At 33.8% G+C, this 23,061-nt stretch overlaps 1 protein-coding gene across 2 annotated transcripts in view; it reads right to left on the reverse strand.

Annotated features, from left to right (window-relative positions):
* Positions 1-4,901: 4,901 nt before the first annotated feature.
* The window catches only part of PGAP1 (post-GPI attachment to proteins inositol deacylase 1), an 81,136-nt gene continuing 62,976 nt past the window's right edge, over positions 4,902-23,061 (reverse strand). For both annotated transcript variants that reach the window (XM_019974323.2, XM_070769724.1), the window contains 7 exons: positions 19,543-19,633; positions 18,557-18,754; positions 17,493-17,628; positions 15,985-16,035; positions 15,337-15,524; positions 13,740-13,844; positions 4,902-12,653 (listed from right to left, as the gene is read on the reverse strand). In XM_019974323.2, the coding sequence (XP_019829882.1) occupies positions 12,515-12,653; positions 13,740-13,844; positions 15,337-15,524; positions 15,985-16,035; positions 17,493-17,628; positions 18,557-18,754; positions 19,543-19,633 (908 nt within the window). In that variant the 3' untranslated portion in view covers positions 4,902-12,514. The remainder of the gene's footprint in view (positions 12,654-13,739; positions 13,845-15,336; positions 15,525-15,984; positions 16,036-17,492; positions 17,629-18,556; positions 18,755-19,542; positions 19,634-23,061) is intronic.

The raw sequence follows: 23,061 nt of genomic DNA on the forward strand, positions 1-23,061 counted from the left end.
GAAATCTGTATGCAGGTCAGGAAGCAATAGTTAGAACTGGGCATTGAACAACAGACTGGTTCCAAATAGGAAAAGGAGTTCATCAAGGCTGTATATTGTCACCCTGCTTATTTAGCTCATATGCAGAGTACATCATGAGAAACACTGGACTGGAAGAAACACAAGCTGGAATCAAGATTGCCGGGAGAAATATAAATAACCTCAGATATGCAGATGACACCACCCTTATGGCAGAAAATGAAGAGGAACTAAAAAGCCTCTTGATGAAAGTGAAAGTGGAGAGTGGAAAAAGTTGGCTTAAAGCTCAACATACAGAAAACGAAGATCATGGCATCTGGTCCCACCACTTCATGGGAAATAGATGAGGAAACAGTGGAAACAGTGTCAGACTTTATTTGGGGGGGCTCCAAAATCACTGCAGATGGTGACTGCAGCCATGAAATTAAAAGACTCTTACTCCTTCGAAGGAAAGTTATGACCAACCTAGATAGCATATTCAAAAGCAGAGACATTGCCAACAAAGGTTGCCAAAAAACCATAGTCAAGGCTATGGTTTTTCCAGTGGTCATGTATGGATGTGAGAGTTGGACTGTGAAGAAGGCTGAGTGCCAAAGAATTGATGCTTTTGAACTGTGGTGTTGGAGAAGACTCTTGAGAGTCCCTTGGACTGCAAGGAGACCCAACCAGTCCATTCTGAAGGAGATCAGCCCTGGGATTTCTTTGGAAGGAATGATGCTGAAGCTGAAACTGCAGTACTTTGGCCACCTCATGCGAAGAGTTGACTCATTGGAAAAGACTCTGATGCTGGGAGGGATTGGGGGCAGGAAGAGAAGGGGATGACAGAGGATGAGATGGCTGGATGGCATCACTGACTCGATGGATGTGAGTCTGAGTGAACTCCGGGAGTTGGTGATGGACAGGGAGGCCTGGCGTGCTGTGATTCATGGGGTCGCAGAGTCGGACACGACTGAGTGACTGATCTGATCTGATAGTAGTATTATGTTTATGGGGGCAGAGTTCAAACTTTTTAAAAGGGTATACAGCCAAAAAAGTTTGGTTATCATTGTCCAAGACAACCATATTTCATTTTACAGTACTCTGTGGATCTGTAATTTATAATTGCAACTAAACTTTTTTTATTCTACTTAGAAATCAGCTAGAACAAAGATTTTTTAATGCAGTGAATATTACATATTCCTAGTTTAAAATGCATTTTAAAATTCCTAGTTTAAACTAAATTTATGCATAAATGCATTTAAATTCCTAATTTAAAATTATATTGCATGCTTTGGTTTTCTACAAAAAGTAAAACCAAGATCCTTTCTTATACTACTTTTTTGTCCAGTAGGTCAAACCTTTTATGGAAAGGTTTTCTTCCTCTCTCCTCCATCCCAATCCTGTGTCACTTTCTTAAGAGCAACCATCTCTGTAATGTCTACCAGGTAAAATGCTGTCATTTCCTGTTAAGCCAGGGAACAAAGAGTATGAATCATGAAGTTTCCTCCTCAAATGGCTTCAAACTAAATATGAGCAACTCCAGAGTAAAAAGGCCTTTATTGTTTCAGTCAAATCTTGCACTTAAACCTCTAAATCATTCTAGCTGTTTTTCTCTTAGCTTGCTACTTTTTTTCCGTAATCAGAATGGCATAAATGTTGTTTAGTTGCTAAATTGTGACTGACTCTTTTGTGACCCCATGGAATGTAGCCTGCCAGGCTCCTTTATCCATGGGATTTCCTAGGCAAGAATACTGGAGTGGGTTGCCATTTCCTTCTCCAGTGGATCTTCCTGATCCAGGGATAGAACACATGTCTCCTGCATTGGCAGGCGGATTCTTTACCACTTTCCCACTGTGCCACCAGGGAAGCACTAATGGCACAAATATTAAAGGTAAAAAGCATAATGATTGAATCTTTTTTAGCATGTGAATATACCTCATAGAACGATTTGATACTGAATAGAAGGCAATGGCACCCCACTCCAGTACTCTTGCCTGGAAAATCCCATGGGTGGAGGAGCCTGGTGGGCTGCAGTCCATGGGGTCGCTAGGAGTCGAACATGACTGCGCGACTTCCCTTCCACTTTTCACCTTCATGCATTGGAGGAGGAAATGGCAACCCACTCCAGTGTTCTTGCCTGGAGAATCCCAGGGCCGGGGAACCTGGTGGGCTGCCGTCTCTGGGGTCGCACAGAGTTGGACACGACTGAAGCAACTTAGCAGCAGCAGCAGCACCAGCAGGTTGAATTATATACATGGATATTCAAATAAGCACTTAACTGCAAAACCTTAAGATTTTATACTTAAAATACTATACACAAATACTATAACTTAAGTACATTTAGGAAGTCTCATGAAACTTAATTCTCTAAACATATTCAAGAGAAAAGCAAATCACTATAAGTATTTTTAAAAGCTCAATTTTATGCAATTTTGAGTTATTAATCCTGACCTATGCTGCTAAGTCACTTCAGTCATGTCTGACTCTGTGCAACCCCATAGACAGCAGCCCACCAGGCTCCGCTGTCCCTGGGAATCTCCAGGCAAGAACACTGGAGTGGGTTGCCATTTCCTTCTCCAGTGCAGGAAAGTGAAAAAGTGAAAGTGAAGTCGCTCAGTTGTGTCCGACTCTTCGCGACCCCATGGACTCCAGTCTACCAGGCTCCTCTGTCTATGGGATTTTCCAGGCAAGAGTACTGGAGTGGGGTGCCATTGCCTTCTCCGATCCTGACCTATACACAATATGAAATCATATCTATTGAACGTATAGTAAAATGTTTTCATTCACTTGACAAGGCAAACTAGTCTACTGATCCTTAATTTCAGGCCATATCCGAATTCTAACTGTTCAAAAAAAACAGAAAAGAACAAAACCATCTCTAAACTAATTATAATCTCTCTCACACACACATACACTAACCCAGAAATGGGAGACTGTTTTCATCTTTTCTAAGGGTTGTTTAAAATTCAATCCAAGAATGGAGGGGCTTTTCTTTCACTGAAATATTTTATTAGCTTTCAGTTAAAACTATGGCATAAATATCACTTAAGTATTTTTTGTTGTTGTATGGTAGGTATACTTCTAAAATGGATTCTCACTCTCTAGTGTACACACCATGCCTCTTGAGTGTGTATGCAATTTGTATTTGGGAATATGATGTTACCTTACATGGCACAAAGGATTTTCCAGGTATAATTAAGGTTGGCTTTGAGTTAATCAAAAGAGAAATCATCTCAGTGGATCTGAGCTGCTAACAAGAGACCTCTAAATCTGGGTCTGAAAGTCAGAGATAAAGGAAGTTGAAGAGATTCAAAACATGAGAGGAATTCTTCTGCTGGTCTTGCAGGAATAAACTGCCATTGTGTCAAAGGCTCCACGGCAGGGAGCTCAGAAGTTGATTGAGCTGACTGTAGAGCTTCTTCATCTTTGGCTGCAAATATAACCAATCTGATTTTGGTATTGACTATCTGGTGATGTCCATGTGTTGATTCGTCTCTTGTGTTGCTGGGAGAGAATGTTTGCTATGACCAGTGTGTTCTCCTGGGAAAACTGTTAGCCTTTGCTCTGTTTCATTTTGTACTCCATGGCCAAATTTGCTGGTTACTCCAGGTATCTCTTGACTTCCTACTTTTTCATTCCAGTCCCCAATGATAAAAAGGACATCTTTTTTGGGGTGTTAGTTCTAGGAGGTCTTGGAGATCTTCATAGAATTGCTCAATTTCAGCTTCTTTGGCATTAGTGGTTGGGGCACAGACTTGAATTATTATAATGTTGAATAGTTTGCCTTGGAAATGAACTGAGATCATTCTGTTGTTTTTGAGATTGCACCCAAGTACTGCATTTTGGACTCTTGTTGACTGTGAAGGCTACTCCATGCCATCTAAGGAAGTTGACAGCCAGCAAGAAAACAGGAACCTCCACCTGTAACAATCTGAATGAGTCTCAGATGGGACCACAGACCTCACTGATACCTTGATTTTAGAAATGTGATTCTGAGCAGACAACCCAGCTGGTCTTGTGCCCAGACTTCTGACCTAGAGAACTGTGAGTAAATAAATAGGTGTTGTTTTAAGCTTTAAATTTTGTAATTTGCTATGAAGCAATAAAAACGATATAAAATATATCTCTTATGGAAACAAAGTGAAGATGAAGTGAGAATTAAAAAAAAAAAACTGATGGGAAAGGCCTTTGAGGCTTTCATGTTGTACACTCCAGTGGCTTCCACATTGGGTATTTCAAGATAATTCTCAACGTATTCAAGGAAAATATTAAAGCTTCTAGATGTGTATTTCTCATCTTTAAAAATTACCCTTTGGGGGTATATTTAATAATATACACAATGTTAACACAAACAGATAATTTGTAAATGTTCATATATTTAGAGATGCTGGTTAAAATAATTTAGAAAACACCATTCTAATCACTATGTAAGAAGACATGTATCCCTCAAAAGATGTCCTACCCCATCTGACTCCTGCCATCCATTCTATAATAAAGTTTCTTATTTAGTCACTAAGTCATGTCCAACGCTTCTGTGATCCCATTGCCAGGCTCTTCTGTCCATGGGATTTCCTAGTCAAGGATACTGGAGTGGGTTGCCATTTCCTTCTCTAGGGGATCTTCCCAACCAAGGGATCAAACCCATATCTCCTGCACTGGCAGGTAGATTCTTTACCACTAAGCCACCAAGGAGCCTATATGGGAAGCTACAAAATACCAAATTGGGAAATACTAGAAATTTTCGTATATCCTATATTTACTGTCATGTATCATGTTTATTATGTTACATGCTTAGGCATTTAAACTTCTGAAATGTTAGACATGCAATAAAAAAATCATTTTTAAGGGTTCTTCCTGAGATGGTGTTGTGGAGTATGTGAACTGGTAAGCAATTCTGCACCATGTGTTTTTGTTCTCCAAATTTATTGTTGAACATTCAGAACATCAAATTATGACAGATTAAAAAGAAAGCACCAAATAATGCTACACATTAATACCTGAGTGGAGACTGAAGGCAAATATTCGTCTATTAAACCCTATACCATAACATTGAAACACAGATAAAAACATTCACAACACTCTACGGAGTACAATAAATAGCACTTTTTGTGAATTACAACTAGTTAAATATAATAATGTTAATTATAATTATACAAAAAGTACACACAAAATTACACATAAATATATTTAGTATACCATACATTGTACAAAGTACTAGAGAAGGTCATGCATGTTTCAAAGGAAAAATCTGCAAGATGACAATCATTTTTCAGTATATATTATAGGATGAATTGTTTTGCACTGCTAAGTATTATGTGCTACATTTTCTGAATAAAATTACTGATTTGCAAATTAATGATTACTGAGTCTATCTCAATCTAACACATAGTTTGTCCTCTATAAACTTCTAACTATAATATAGAAACTGATGCAGGTTGACATGACAGCCATGTTTCTTACTGTATTACATACCCTTGCCCAAACTATTTCCATCTCAATTTGACCATGCTTTAAGGAAAGACATTTTCTTTCTACACACTTTCAGAGAAACCTATATTTCTGTCTTTGATGGGAGATAGTGGAGGTTAAATGAGAAGAAAGAAAAATGCTGAGTTTATATTCAAAATTATAAATAAAAAATATACAAAAAATTCTGAGTACACGGAGATATGGGCATCTTTTAGCAGAGACCATGAACATCCTATGAATGGAACGATTTGTTTTGACTGAAATTATATCCATTATTCTAAATAAGCATAATAAAAATGTAAGTCTTTATATTAAAAGAAAATCCATTAAAAAGTGGGGCCAGTTTTCTCTTGGTATCTTAAAAATAACTAGGAAGAAAAGAGTAAAAGGGAAAATAATGTTTAAATATATACATGAATCTGAGTTTATATTTAATGAAAAATCATTATTGGCTAAACTAACTGATATACAAGGCTCAATAATCTGAGGAAAAAAATAAGTACATGTCTTAAAGAAGAATTCATGTCTTTGATAATTATTCATTAAAAAGACAAAAAAATACACTTGTAGGTTACGTTTTCATGTGTATTAATCTCAGAAATGCTACCTTTTCCTAAAATAAATTTATTTTCAAAAACTGTAGCCAAACTTAGTTTCTACATCTATGAAGTTAATTTTAATTTGAAATGGGAACTATGGAAATTAAGAGAGGCCTGTGGAGCAATAGTTCAGCTTATACTAAGGGTAATACTGATTAACTGTTATTTAAAATTTTTTACTTCACCAGCCTTAACAAAAGGATTTGGGGCCAATTTGAGAAGACCACCAATACTAAAATATATAATTATAAAACTTCATGGCATTCTTTCAGCATTTTAAGGCACGGTCTATTTTATCCCAAACAACTATAAGTTCAAGGTCACAGTGTTAATATGCATTCAATTTTGGTCTGGTTTTTCACGGGTATGTTGCTACATTTATAGTTAGCCATAAGCTTAAGAAATGGTAATACAATCACTTCAAAACAATATATCTAAATCATTTTTCTATTTTTTAAAATGTAAACACACAATTTCTTAATTTATATACACTAAAAACTGGATTTTTCTCCTTCTACAGTAGAGGCAGAGAAGATTATTTGTACCAATATTCCAACAAATACATATCTGATTATAAAGAAAACATGGTTATGTTAAATACAGGCATCTCCTATTTAGGACTATTCAACACAAAGGACACACTCATTCCAAAAATAATGTTCACTGAATTTTTAGATCTTATACATCATCTTTTTATTATCATCTACCCTCACCAGATAATTGTATAATCAAGGCCAAACACTTTAATATTTGGCTTTATCTGTTGCTTCTTTACTTCCAAGGCTACTTATGCAAACTGCATCAACATGACTGGGCAGAGAAACAGTTAACTGACATTAAATTAGGGGGAAAACCGTAAAATGAGGGACTGAAATTCCCTGTGAAAATTTCTATAGGAGAGAAATTGAAGAATTTCAACCATATAAACACAACAGTTTCTGAATCTATCATATTCCAGCTTTTCTCTCATGAGTACACTACCACATCAATGTTAACACTTCAGCGTTAACATCTTGATTGTCTTTACATTTTCCATTTTACAGTGCTTACTTCATTGTACTATGTTGCGTTCCAGTGGATAAATTTCCCCCGTGTGACTGTAGAAAGGGAATGAATGGAAAAACATAGAAAATGAACGAAATTCCACAAAAAACTTTCTATTACATAAATGAGAGATACCTGTACTAAAAATGATCAGGGCAATAGAATTTAAAGTTTTACAGAATGAATCTGAAACAAGATTACCTAAATGATTTCTTCAACCAATTACTGAAAGATCATTATCAGGTAAACTAATTTTCATCCAATAAAACCAGAAAACACTATTTCAGAAATCAGACAAAATAGAATACACTATTCTGTAAGCTTTATATATTTTCAAAGAAAAATCAGGATACAGAATATAAATTTTGATGATTTGCATATTTAATATAAGTCCTAGAAGAAAAATACTGAAAAGATTATTTTTGCTTTAATCCCAATATGGTAAGAAAAGTTCATTGGCACGGATATCTGGAGGTATTTTAAAATTTCATTTAGCTTTGGTGGCAAAGTGTGTTTTGCTAACCATATGAATACAGTTCTATTTTCAATGCAGAGCTTTATGCTAAAAAAAATTCAAATGTGGTTTTTTTCCCTAAAAGAAGGGATGTAAAAAGTCCAATATGAAACAAAACAAGTACAACATTAAATACAAAACATGCCTATCATTTAGGCTTTTGAATAATAGTTCTATGCTTTGTCTATAAATCTTTTAGTAGTAACATTTCTACTATATAAATACTAAAAACCAAAATACCACCAAAAAAATTAGCATATGAACTTTACAAAAATGGCTACTTCTAGAGTTCTTAAACTAGGATTAGGGTTCACATATGCAAACAAATCTTCACTAACTAATCAAACTACATCAACAGATACAGTTTTTCAGAAGTGTTTCAGGTTATAATGTACAGAATGAGCACAGAATAAATCTGACTCATATATATCAAGTCCATACAAAGTCCATTAGAAATTAACTGGTTACTTGGTATTTCAAAACATAGTCATTTTTGGCAGCATAACATGCAAAACACTTTTAGAAAGTACTGCACTTGATTTAAAAAATTTCAGCTAGAGACAATGTAATCAAGATGTAGCAATAGCTTAGAATATCATCTAACTTTTTAAAGTGATGTTACCAATTCAGGTATATTGCTACATTTCTACTATAAATGAAGTAACAGTTTATTTCCAAATTTTGTTCCATTCTTCAGACTAAGTTACTAATATATAAAATTCAGTCATCTGTAATCATAATATAATTTATAAAAAATGTGAATTCTTGAGCATTTAGAGTACACATATTCAGATTTGGATTACTGATTTGACTTTTCTTTCCTATTATTCTTATTAAAAGTAAAGAACATAAGTAGCCTTACAAGCTTTCTATTTCCTCAGGCTGTTAAAACATACTGTGAAAGAATGCATGAGTAATAATGTATAAGCAAAAGTTCATTACAGAACTTGAAATGTCCTCTGTTCCAAAATACTGGGATAAAATTTCAGTTCCTAATCATCTTAGCATTTTGTAAAAATATCTTCTACATTTACCTTACATGGCAAGAAGCTTTCTGTCTGGGTCTAATTTCATAACACAAAGACTTTTATTGCTTCTTTTATTCCTGGGGAGTACTATACTCTTCAAATTGACCATCCCCCCCCCCCAAAAAAAAAAACTTCACAAGGTTATCTTGTTTCCTATAATTTCATAAATCTAAAACACAGAGAAAACACAAAGTGATGATAAAAAATAATCAACAAATACCTTAGTCACAGAAGTCCCTATACATTAAAAAAGTTCTTCCCAACTAATTTTAATAACAAGTCACTAAAACATTGCAAATGTGGCACTGTAAGGTTTTGCCCTAAACCTCACAATAAAGCAAGACATAAAATACAGGCCAACTGAATGGTCTGGGATTCAGGAATCAACAGTTCTAGCTTACCTCATCGTCTCTGTTTTCCTATTTCTCCAGAGCTTTCAAGAATAAACTGAAAACTGAGTTTTACCTTTAATTGTTTTACTTCCCTTGACCACCTTCTGTAAGAGATGCTAATCAACAGTGAGGTAAAAAGAATACACTATGCTGTAAGTGAAAAACCTGAAGAGTTAAGAATGGGAACTAGATAGATAATGACCAAATCAGATAATCTGTCTCATGAAAGTATGTATGTGTGGTGGCAATGTGTAGCATCTGCGAGAGTGGCAGGATAATCAACAAAAAACATTTACTAGGCCTATTATAGTTCTTTCTTTCTTTTCCCTACTGTATAATCATGCAGATATTATAGTGTAGTTCAAACGAGAAGTACTCCATTATATACATAGGAACTTATCTGACTGAAATATAAAAAAAATTAAAGATTAATCAATACATGATCAATATATACTGAAGAGACACAAAGTCAGTGTTAATCAGGCACAAATGGTTTTTTTTTAGGACTAGTGTTTTAAATACTTTCATTCTGGTGAGAATCAAGAAAAAAGCTAGCAGAAATTGTGTACTTTCTAACATGAAAAAGATAAAGAAAAAAGTGTTAATAATTTCTATCATATTATCTGCTCCAAATTTTAACAGTAGTAACTCCAGAGGAGTCTTTAGAAACACTGAAAGTATTCAGTGTTTGTCCAGTCCAGGCTATATTTGATCTAGGTATCAACAATAGGGTCTAGGAGTAATTTTTATAAGTTAAAAACTCAAAAAAATCTAAATAAAGATGTTATGACAACAAAGCTCAGAAGTTTTCTAAATGAGACAATCCCTAACTGCCAATAAAGTTTCATTTTTAGTAACATTTCTGATGAACCTGTGCTGTTTTGCCAGCTAATAATATAGGTCTTAGGTATGCTTGAAAGAATGTGTAATTTAAAGACAAGGGACTTTCATTTTCTCAAGTGATAGAAACATTAGTTTTACTAATCTTCAGAAAGAGCCTACCTTCTCATCTCTGATAGTTATCTGGGTTTAAATTACATTAGGACTTGATGAAGACCCTGTGAAAATGAATGTATGTGTGTGTGTGTGTGTGTGTGTGTGTGAATTATGTATAAGAACCCAAACGACTGTTGTTTATACATGCTTAATTAGAATCCTTTCTGTGGTCCTAAAATGAAATATTTTGTTGGAATAAGACTTTAGGACTACATGGTAACTACACTCACATGAAAATATTTTCATGAAGATTAGCGTGCCTAATCTGCTGCTTTAAAAAGCTAACACACTGAGTCCATAAGACTGTTCTATACGTCAGTGTCTCTTTTGCTGGCAGAACTAATACAATTATGTAAAGTTTGAGAATAGAATAAAATTAATTAAAAAAAAAAAAAAGCTAACATACTACCCACAAATGAGAAATTTAAGCTTGTTACATTTTACCGATGAGCAGAAATGACTAAACAAGGAGACTTTAGATCACATAAACACAATTATAGCTGTCAATTGTGATGAAAGTACAGGCCAAATTAGAAGATTCTAATTAATGAATTTGCTTAGGTTCTGTATGTGGAACTAAATTCAAATTTAGAAATATTTAAATGACATATTTAACCTGTAACTTGAAATACAACTACACCTGAGTGAAAAAACAAAAGACATCCTATGTGCAAAAGCTGTTATGAACGTGTGTATAGCTAAACCTAGGCATATGTATCCTTGTTTAAATATGTATGTGACATGTCATGGGAAAGTGTACTCTTTCTTTTCAGGTTTGAACACACAAGCATTATTGTATTTTAATCCCTTTTGCTACTTTTAGCAAACAAGAGCCTGGTATGCCTGCCATGTCTATTATAAGGTTATCACTTCCCTTTAATGATCCCAGTAAGTGAAAATATGAATACTGAACATAAAGCTGAGAAAGAGAACAATAGAATAAAAAAACTTATAACTCTCAGAGATGACAGCAAGATCCTCTTCAAATGATGATAAAACAGTAACAACCTGACGGACAACTTAGAAAAGAAGTGAGGTAACCCTCTACACGCAGTAAAATGGGGGTGACTCTCTAATAGGCAGTAACAGCTGAGAGGCTGTAATGGAATTTGGTTGCAATGGCAGGTAAAATGAACCTGGTACTTTTGGACATTCCTTGGCACTAACAAGGACACAAGTTCACAAGTGCAACTGTGAAGTTACTGGAACATAAGGACTATACTTGAAAGGTTTTGGGTATTTACAGCATACACATTGGAAGAAAGGACTCTATCACCCGGTATACCCCAGCCTGAATTACATCTACTTTTTAAAAATGAGCTGAAATCTGAAATGAAATGTAATATTACTCTTATCTGTCAATTAGTAATTACCTTGGCAAATTAAGATTCTACTATTAAACCTAGTGACTAAATACTCCAACTTATTCAGGTATATTGTGTATACTTATGCTATTAATGGAATAACAGTTATCCACTGTGGAAAAACTGTTATTCCATTAATAGTTTAATTCTATACATTAAATGTAGTACTGTACTTGATCATGCTGATTTTTCTCCCTATAGGAGACAAAAACTGTGCAAATGCAGAGTTTTTTTTCTGACTACTGGAATTTAGTTATTTTAATGATCCATCACGACCAGAGACACTTGGCAACGATGGGGTCAATGAATTAAATAAAATGGTACAGACTGAATGACTGAACTGCTCCAATGCCTACAGGTAAATATCTATGAGAATTTGCCTCAAATTTAGCAAGACATTTCTTTAATAGTCTCCTGATAATCACTAAGAACACAAAATAAGATTCTTATTTGAAAAGCAAGAAGAAATTTTCATTAAGTTTTAAATTTGAATTATGTTTCTATTCACTAATCTTGCTTGGTTATCAAGAAAACATGTCTCTTTTGAACTTAAAGCATATTTTCACAGAAGTAAGAAAACAAAAGATCTATTTTGTTCACTCTGGCTGCCAAAAACTAAAGATTGTGGCTATTTTATTTCTGATAAAGCAGTTTAAATTTCATTAATCTTTTAAGACTTATTTTTCAATATATATAGTGTAGCAAATACAAAGTAACCCACTTTTCAGAAGAAAGCTTGATGAAATGAGCAGAATGTTTGAGGTGATGAGACAAAAAACAATGCTACATTTACTGAGTGTTTAGGAGAAGATCCTGGCATGGCCAATCAAGCAGACTAGTTCTGCAGAGAAGTCCTCAAAGACAGTGGCCACCATATCCTTTTACTAATTTTTCAAAAATGACTAGTACACAGATGTCATACCACAAAACAAAACCATGCTTCAGCTACTTTCCTCAAGCATTACAAAACTAATTTCCTATCTTCAACATTGTAAAAATAGACTTGTCTTCTCCAAAGGATCTTGCTGTTGACACTGATGGATCTGTGTTGTTCCCACTTAATATTGTCCCTAAAGGCATAAATCATCTTTATCATTCCTTAAATCCAATCTTACATAAAGTTGCATAATGCATGGAGTAAAAGAGGAATGAAGACAAAGCATGGAACCCTGTATAAATGTGATGACCCAAAAGCAATCACACCAACAGCCAGAGGAAGTGGAAACTGTGAAGTAGTCTTCAATAATTTACTGTAAAGAGACAGAAATATACATTATAATGTTAACTTACTCAGTGAACAAAAACTGAATATGTCAGTCTTTTACACAGTTTTGTAAAGTATTCTATGTGATTTTAGATAAAGTAATTTTTCACATAAAGAATTTAACAGTCCATATTTAAAAAAAAATATCAGTACGAATACATTTTGGCTGGAAAAGAAACATATTCTATTAAGTAAATAACAAGTTTTGCTTATTCTTTTCAATTTTAAGCACAAAAAAATACTAGTTGGACTTATATTTAGCAATTTGACTTTACTTAAGAGATTTATTTTAATAAGAAAAAATCAATAATGTTTACTAAGATATAGCTACAGAAATATTTATTTTCAACCTATTTAATATCAGCAAAAAGCTTCAACAACAGAAAATCCTTAATTCCTAACAGGAGCATATAAAACAAGACACGAACTATTTAAAAATACTATCAAGAAAGACTGTCACCTTTTTACTCTGAAAACAGATAAACTGAGGGATTAAGAAATTTACTGAAGGACACAAAGCCTTAGATTTAAATCCTAGATCTGCCTGATTTTAGAATATCTGCAACTATCTGCCAGAATCAACTGAAAACACTCTCAGAGCAAATAAGCAGTCAATGAAAGGTAAAATTTTATTATTGAAAATCTTAAACATATATATAAGTAGATTAACAGTACAATGAACCTCATGGATCCACCCTCATCTATTATATTTCTACCTACTTTCAACTCCTGTATTTTGTTGGAAGCAAACTTAAATATCAAATATTTTAAGCATTAACTTTTTAAAGAAAAAAATTTATAATAATTTATAATTTATAATATATATATATATATATTATATATATATATATATATATATAATATAATTTATAATTTATAATACTAACAAATAAAACCCATAATTAAGAAAACAATACATTTGCACATAAGCTATAATATTTACATATAAACCTAATTACTATTAAGGTATCACCTTTAGTATTGTCCAAGAAATTAGGAACAAAAGGTATGTTCCAGACATAAAAGAATACCAGGAATAGATGAGAGAAAAAGAAAGATTAAAAGACTATACCTTGACTTTATTGAAGTAGTGTAAGTATTTCCAAGAATTGCCATAGTTGGAATAAGGATAAATGCCAAAGGTTTACATGGATCAGGATTAAGTTTAAAGTAATACCTAGATCAGAAAGGAAAAAAGAAAAACATAAATCAACGAAGCATAGCCCATCATTTTAAATTATCAGAATCAATAAATAAATTTCAAAACCTTACAATTACAATGTGGATATAAGAAAGCTCTAAAGTGTTCACGAAATCATTAATAAATAAATTTTGCTCTACATCATCTTTATACTCAAGGTTTTAGATGGAGAATTATGTTCAGAAGCTACTAAAGGAAATGAAAATATCCAATATGGAAGCACTTCCTTTCTGTAAGTATATGCCTGAAATGCCATATACAGATAATATTTCATAAAACAAATTATTTAAAACATATTTAAATTGTTTTATTTAAATAAGATAAAAAAAATAAAAGTTTACCCAAAGTAACTGTCCCTTATTTTTTCTTTAAATTTATTGTCCCTTATTTTTTAAAATCCAAATTCTCATCTCTTGCATTGAGTAAGATACCTACACCTTTCAGAATCATAAATTTGTGCTCCTGAAGTGGTTTTCTCCCCAAATCTGTGACCAAAAATCTGGACCTTGATTAAAGTTACGGACTTACTAAGTCACTTCAGTCGTGTCTGACTCTTTGCATCCCTATGGACCATAACTTGCCAGGCTCCTCTGTCCAAGGGATTTTGTAGGCAAGAATACTGGATTGGGTTGCCATACCCTCTTCCAGGGGATCTTCCCAACCCAGGGATCGAACCCGCATCTTTTAAGTCTCCTGCATTAGCAGACAAGTATTTTACTAACACTACCTGGGAAGCCCAAAATAAGGGACAGAGGAAGGATATTAACATCTGGTAACCAATGATTTAACTTATTGAACTTGTTTTGATTCATCTGACTTTTCAAAAAAACCCACCTCCAATATGAAGATAATCTGAAAATTTTACATCATTTATAAAATCTATATTAATCAGGAGTTCACTATTAACTGAATAAGGGAGCTTTTTAAAAAATGACAATTTACTAAAAACTAAATATTCTAGAAATAACCTTAGAGGGCATTTTTAGGCTTCATTTGACCTAGCACACAAATGACAGTTTTCAGTAGTAAATACCGGATCACTTACTCTGTTCAATGTGTAGGACACATCAGAAAAGTACACACTTCCTTCATTATTTCTATTATTTTAAATGTAGCATTTATCTTCCCCTCAATTTAATATAAAATTGATCATAAGTTGAAAAATTAAAGCACTAACATTATGAATACCTCAAGTCAGCAAAATAAAGCACATTTTCACGTATTTCTAGACTCAAAAAAGGTGAAAGGAAAAGTAAATAGAATAGAATTCCCCCCTATTGGGCAGATTTTAGGGAAGTTTATATTCTCATGGAAAAAGAGAAAATGTGAATATGCTAAAAATAAATTTCAGGTGAAAGCTTCTTGTTCTTGTGCAAGTTTTATGAATCATTAGTAATCTTGCAAGTCTCTACTTACAGATATTTATCATTTAAACCACATAAATTATAACTATATAAATAAAACTTACCTAAGATTCTTCAGCCAATAAATTAAAGATGGCATGCTGAGTAATACAATCCATGTTAATAAGTTAATCAAAGTACTGTGCATGCGAAGACTATCTTCAGCGTCACTGGAAGATAAGCGGAGATGGTGTACTGCAGAGTCTTTATGGTGATTGGATTTTTTTTCACTTCTTCTAGAGTGTTTGGGATTCTATAAAGCAATAAAGCAAAAATATTGAGATATCAAGTAAAATTATGTATTAATTTACTTAGAATCATACTCAATTATGATTATCGAACAGCTGAATACAGTTTTTCATTACCAAACTGATATAAAATACTGAAATTATCTTATTTGAAAGTATTTTAAAGCAGTTGTCAGTTATAAAACTTATTCCATTGACTTGTTATTTCCACTGCTAAGAATATATCCTCTAAGTAATTACTTGAAATAAAATTTAAGAGATAATTGTAATAACAAAAGCAACTTAAGCACTAACATCAAACTAAATGACAATCTCTAAGTCTCATTTTAATATTTATTACATTCAATTTTCTTAAAGCTATTTAAATTCAAATATTGTAAATCTCTAAATATTGTAAATTTCTTTTTTTTTAAATAAACTTTTATGTTTTTCCATGTTCTACAGAGTTATGAAAATAAAACTTACCACAGTCTGACTGTTTTTAAACGTTGTTAGGCTGGCTTGCAGATGAACAATCTATGAAAAAGAAAAGACATTAATTTTACTTTTATTTTGAAACAAAAAACAACCATTTTTATTGAAATTGAGAAGCATTATAATTTGAAGTTTTAAAAATCTAAATAAATAAAAATCCATTTCAACATTTAAATACATTCTTTTAGAAAAGATAAATAATAGCTACATGTGCTTGCTATGATGGATTAAAAATCAGAAACAAATAAAACATCACAGAGTATGTTGGGGTTAGGATATAATGTTAGTCTTTACACTGTGTGACCATATGCTTGAATAGTGCCTTGCTAATGCAACTTAGAATGTCATGTAAGTCAAAAATTTGATTATATTCAGCACAGTATAAACATCTCAACAAGTGATATATAATCTAAATCTTTGAAAATCAAAACTCAATTATATAGGATGGTAAAATGTTTACAAGAGCCTGGGAAAGTCTACAAATTTATTAGCTGTGCTTAAGTATTTGAGAAAGTTTTTCTTACTGAGTCAGTTGTTTGTAATATTCACCTAAAAAACTAAAAATATTGTATTTATAAATCAAATTAATTTATATTTATAAATAAAAACAATTCTGAATAGTTTTTTCTGATGGTCATACTTTTCCTTTGAAAACTGAAAGTAATCTATAATGGCATGTATTTAGTGATAAAGTGTTAGTCGCTCAGTTGTGTCTGTGTCTTTGTGACCCCTCGGACTGCGGCCCATCAGGCTCCTCTGTCCGTGGGATCTTCCTGACCCAGGGATGGAACCTGGGTCACCTGCATTGCGGGCAAATTCTTTATAGTCTGAGCCACCAGGGAAGCTCATTTGTATTAAATGCAGATGCAAATAAGTCTTTGCTAGAAAAAAAAAAGGAAAAAAATTATTATCCTTTCTGATATCAACTAACTCTATATAAGGTTAATGTGGAGCTCATGCAGTTATATAAACCTGAATTTTCCTGTAAAACTGACAATCTTTTTAGAAGCGTTTTTCATTTCCTCAGTAAAATTACCAACTTAATTATTTTTATCATTGTCATACGATTCTTCAGGAACATTTGTAACATTTTACATGTTTCAGCATGACCAACAACTTGATCCCATTGACATAACCATTTATTTTGTCTATTATCCATGTTCAAAGAAAAGTTATGAACAAACTGCTCTAGGAGAATGTTTTTCAAAAAGTTAACATTATTTGCTAAATCATCAAGTAATGTGAAACAGGTTATATCTCCTCCTTTGTTTTTTAACACAGAAACTCAATTCAGATTAGTTAACTTCAGTTCTACAGTTAACTTCATATATCTGAAATAGTTAAGATGTTAAAAAAAAAAAAAAACTTTAACCATAAGCCTGGTATATAACAGAATATTACTGCAGCAGTGATTGAAAAAAAATTTTTAACAACTATGGGTAATTCTATGCCTGCCTGATACACAACTCAGGCCTTCTCGCTTTATTGATTTGACATACCTTAAACACATAGTAAAGATAAGTAAGAAGTATGGCAAAGGCTCCACAAGTTGTCCAGCTAATGAGGATAAAAATAATTGTCAAAATGGGCAAGTCTGGTGATATTATCTTGATATCTTTAGGAAGTTCAGAGGGCCTGGAATAACAAGAATAAGGATTTTAAAAGCATATTAACAGTTATTTAAACAGTCACAATTAAGGAGAAAACAGTATAGTGCTCTGTCAGCTTCTCCTTATTAATCTGGTAAATTAAGGTAAATAGTAAAGCTTTTTAAAATAAAGATGATGGTGTCACATATTTTAAAATTCTGTTATATACTGTGATAGTTTCTCTTGCATTTAGATATACTACGGATAGTATCAGTACTAAAAGAGAAAAAATATTGTTAAAGATAATTATTACTTATAGGCTCTGTACCATACAATTCTGATCTTGACATGAAAAGAAATCATTTTCTGTTTTTAAAGTCTCAAGGTCACTCAGACATCTCATGATGTTAATGTCAGAAGCATTTTAGAAGAAGTGGAGGAAGAAGTATCATGAGGAGAGTTAATTAACAGAAACTACATCACTGGTTTACCTGAAAAACCTACCAGCAACTTCAAACCATGTCTTTGGATCATAATAAAACTCTAGGTAATGCTTTTGGAACTCTTACACATTTCATCTAATCTGATCCTACATATCAAGATTGGAGTCTCTTGCTCTCAGGCTTGACTAAAAACCACCACGTAAAATCATTGCCAGAAAACAAACACTTTCCCCTTGAAAAGATTTAAACAGTGAAATTTAAAAACACTTGTGCACTCTGTTAAACTTTTTTGACTTTTTGACCATCTTAAACACTATGGTCAAAATCAAATGTAGCATTTAACTTGAAATAAATCATTATCTATGACAGAAACGTAAGTTTGAACACTAACCCGATCTTTTGCTACTTACACATTTTTCCTTAGACATTATATTTTAGTGAAAGCAAAGTAATCTTAAGGTTCTCTATCAGAATACGATTTTTTTCTTACGTTAAGAGCAATAAGAAAGATTTTAGTCACTCATTCTTTACCTTTTCAAAGCTAGCCACAATGAAGAAAGAAGTTTCACAGATGTAGAAGAGAGTAGGCCACCCCAGTAGGCAGTACATGTTCCAAACAGAAAAAGAATCAAAGATACAAGGGGGAAACACATACTCTGACTAGTTAAAATGATGGCATCTAATTCTGGTAACAGTAACATATCCCATAATTCTTTAAACCATTTATATCTGTGGATAAAAGAAAACAAAACAAAACAAAAAGCAAATGATACAATAAAAGCAAAAAAATCAACAACTCTCATTCAAGGATTTAACATTTGAAGCATTCGATCATTCACTAAAGTCCCCAAAGTTCCATGGTATTTAATTTGTAATTATCCTGAAAAAACTAACTTCAGTTCCTTGTAAGGAACTAGTGAGTCTACTGATCTTCAAAGATCTGAGTCTTAAGTCTCAAAGCAGTTTAACTGTTCTCTAGTAATCCTTGTATTGAGTCATAAATGCTTTTTTTTTAAGTTATAAAGACAATAGCTAGTTATAACAACAGAAGAAAAGACATCTAAGTAATGCTTCTTAATCCCCTCCCCCAAAAAATCAGAATAAATTAAGAATGCAATGTTAAGTAGGGTAAAGACATCTAAAATATACTTTGTATGGGAAGTAATAAAAATAGTGTTCTGAGGCACTGTTTCATCAGTATCTTACAGCACTGTGTGCTCATAAATCTGGGATCCCCCAACAGCATGGACTGTATACATTCTTTTGGAAATGTTAAAGTCCTGGTATATTTATGGGTTTATACTGTAATAATTACTTTTCAATAAATACTTTTGAAATAGTTAAACTACTGAAGTAAACGTTGATATGCTTACTAGGCCTTTGCCTAAGAGAAAAATTCCATTTAATAAAACAAGTCAATTGTCTCATCTGTATGAAAATTTATGCTTCGTATTTGAGCCAAGCATAATATTGTATACATAAAATTAAAAATCATTATCACAGATAATAAAACTTACCCCAACAGAAACTTAACCATAATTACAAAAGGATCAACTTTGTATGGTTTGGCTTCTTTATCCAACATAGTAGCATATTCTAAGCAATGACCTAGTGATTAAAAATATATATATGTAGTAGAGAATTCACAGTAATTAAATATGAGACATATTACATCCTGCATTGTTTACAAGAATACCATATTACATGTGAGAAAGCAAAAGTCTTTATTATTCTAATTTGAAATGCAATCAAAACTACAATGAAGTACCACCGCATTCTGGTCAAAATGGCAATCACTAAAAACTCCACAAATAATAATTGTTAGAGAGGATGAAATGGAGAAGGAAATAGCAACTCACTCCCAGATCCCTGGCTGGGAAATCCCATGGGCAGAGGAGCCCTGCAGGCTACAGTCTACGGAGTCACAAAAAGAGTTGGACATGACTGAAGGAACTTGCACTTTAGAGAGGCTGTGGAGAAAACAATGTACCTTCTACACTGTCGGTGGAAATGGAAGCTGGTGCAACCACTAGGGGAAACAGTATGAGGTTCTTTAAAAACTAAAAACAGAACTACTCTCTGATCCAGAATCATATGTAGAATGTACGCAGGTCAAGAAGCAACAGTTCTAACAGGACATGGAACAACAGACTGGTTCCAAATTGGGAAAGGAGTACATCAAGGCTGTACATTGTCAGCTTGCTTACTTAACTTCTATGCAGAGTACATCATGCGAAATGCTGGGTTGGATGAAGCACAAGCTGGAATCAAGACTGCTGGGAGAAATATCAATCACCTCAGATATGCAGATGACACCACCCTTATGGCAGAAAGCGAAGAAGAACTAAAGAGCCTCTTGATGAAAGTGAAAGAGGAGAGTGAAAAAGCTGGCTTAAAATTTAACGTTCAAAAAATGAAGATCATGGCATCTGGTCCCATCACTTCATGGCAAATAGATGGGAAACAATGGAAACAGTGACACACTTTATTTTCTTGGGCTCCAAAATCACTTCAGGTGGTGACTGTAGCCGTGAAATTAAAAGATGCTTGCTCCCTGGAAGAAAAGCTATGACCAACCTAGACAGCATATTAAAAAGCAGAGATATTATTTTGCCGACAAAGGTCTGTCTAATTGAAGCTATGGTTTTTCTAGTTGTCATACAGATGTGAGAGCTGGACCATAAAGAAAGCTGAGCACTGAAGAATTGATGTTTTTGAACTGTGGTGTTGGAGAAGACTCTTGAGAGTCTCTTGGACAGTAAGGAGATCAAACAAGTCAATTCTAAAGGAAATCAGTCCTGAACATTCACTGCAAGGACTGCTGTTGAAGCTGAAGCTCCAATACTCTTGGCACCTGATGCAAAGAACTGACTCACTGGAAAAGACCCTGATGCTGGGAAAGACTGAAAGTGGGAGGAGAAGGGGATGACAGAGGATGAGACGGTTAGATGGCATCATTGCCTCAATGGACATGAGTTTGAGCAAGCTCCGGGAGTTGGTGATGGCTAGAGAAGACTGGTGTGCTGCAGTCCATGTCATCACAAAGAGTCAGACATGACTGAGCAACTGAATTGACGATCCAAAAATCCTACTCCTGGGTATATAGCTAGACAAAACTCTAATTCAAAAAGTTACATGCAATCCTATGTTCATCACTATTCACAACAGCCAAGACATAGAAATAACCTAAATGTCCGTTGACAGATGAATAAAGATGTGGTACATATATACAATGGAATATTACTCAGCCATAAAAAAGAATAAAAATGCCACTTGCAGCAACATGGATGCAGCTAGAGATTATCATACTAAGTGAAGTAAGACAGAAAAAGAAAAACAAATACCACATGATAGCACTTATTTGTGGAACCTAAAATATGACACAACTGAACCTATCTACGGAAGAGACTCATGGACACAGAGAACAGACTTGTGGTTGCCAAGGAGGAAGGGGCTGGGCTAAGGATGGAGTGGGAGTCTGGGGTTAGCAGATGTAAATTTTTATATATAGAATGGATAAACGACAAGGTCCTATTGTATAGCAGAGAGAACTATATTCAATATCCTAAACAAAATGGAAAAGAATATAAAAAACAATGTATATATGTATAATAACTGAATTACTTTGCTGTATAGCAGAAATTAGCATATTATAAATCAACTATACTTCAATTAAAAAATTAAAAAACATAAATATACCATACAAATATTAATTTAGTGGTTCTCAGACAAGAGTACATATTCAATCATCATTTGTGAAACAAATTCAGGAAGCTGACGCTATGGTTTCATCATGCGTATTTTTATAAAGCCCCACAGGTGAGCTGTTTTTTAAGAACAATTTTACTGAGATATAATTCTCCCAACTCAAAATTAACCCATTTGAAATATATACAATTCAGTGGTTTTTAGTACATTCAAAGAGTGTGCATTCACCACTCCGGTCAGTCTTAAAACATTTTCATTTCTCCCAAAGAAACAGTTCCCCTTAACTGTAACCTCCAATGAGTCACCATTTCTAGGCAACCACTAACCTACTTTCTATCTCTAAAGACTAGCTTACTCTGAGGATGTCATAAAAACGGAATCATACATTATGTGGTCATTTGTGACTGGCTCCTTCAACTTAGCGTATTTCCAAGATCCATCAATGTTGTAGCAAATATCAGCACATTTATCCATTCATCATTGATGGACATTTTGGTTGTTTCCATTCTTTGACTATTATAAATAGTGCTCCTCTGAACATCCATGTACAAGTTTAGTATGGATGCATGTTTTCATTTCTCTTAGGTCTACACACAGGAGTAGAGTTGCTGAGTCATATGGCAACTCTCTTTAACCTTTTGAGGAACTGCTTTCCAAAATAGCTGTATCATTTTACATTTCTACCAATAGTGCAAAAAGATTCTAATTTCTCCAAATCCTCACCAAAATTTGTTATCATCTTTTTTATTATAGCCATTCTAGTGAGCATGATCTACAGGTGATTTCTGATAAGCATTTCTGGTTCTTTAATTGGTTTGAGACACAATCCCATACTCAAATCCTCTAATCAATATCATATATCCTTGGGGTCTCTGTGGACTACCTAGATACAAATCCTAAATGGTTGAAATAAATTTTCAAGTCACTTGAAACTAAGAAGAATGAGGTGTCTCTTGAAAAAAAATTATACTCAAGTATAGGAGATGTTGGAGAAGGCAATGGCACCCCACTCCAGTACTCTTGCCTGGAAAATCCCATGGATGGAGAAGCCTGGTAGGCTGCAGTCCATGGGGTCGCTGAGTCGGATACGACTGAGGGACTTCACTTTCACTTTTCACTTTCATGCATTGGAGAAGGAAATGGCAACCTACTCCAGTATTCTTGCCTGGAGAATCCCAGAGACGGGGGAGCCTAGTGGGCTGCCGTCTATGGGGTCGCACAGAGTCAGACACGACTGAAGCAACTTAGCAGCAGCAGCAGCAGCAGCATAGGAGATGTAATATTGCCAGAATAATCTTTTAATCAAAAGGTTGGGTCTGACTAGATCA

This window comes from Bos indicus, chromosome 2 (assembly GCF_029378745.1).
Source record: "Bos indicus isolate NIAB-ARS_2022 breed Sahiwal x Tharparkar chromosome 2, NIAB-ARS_B.indTharparkar_mat_pri_1.0, whole genome shotgun sequence".
Taxonomy (NCBI): Eukaryota; Metazoa; Chordata; class Mammalia; order Artiodactyla; family Bovidae; genus Bos; species Bos indicus.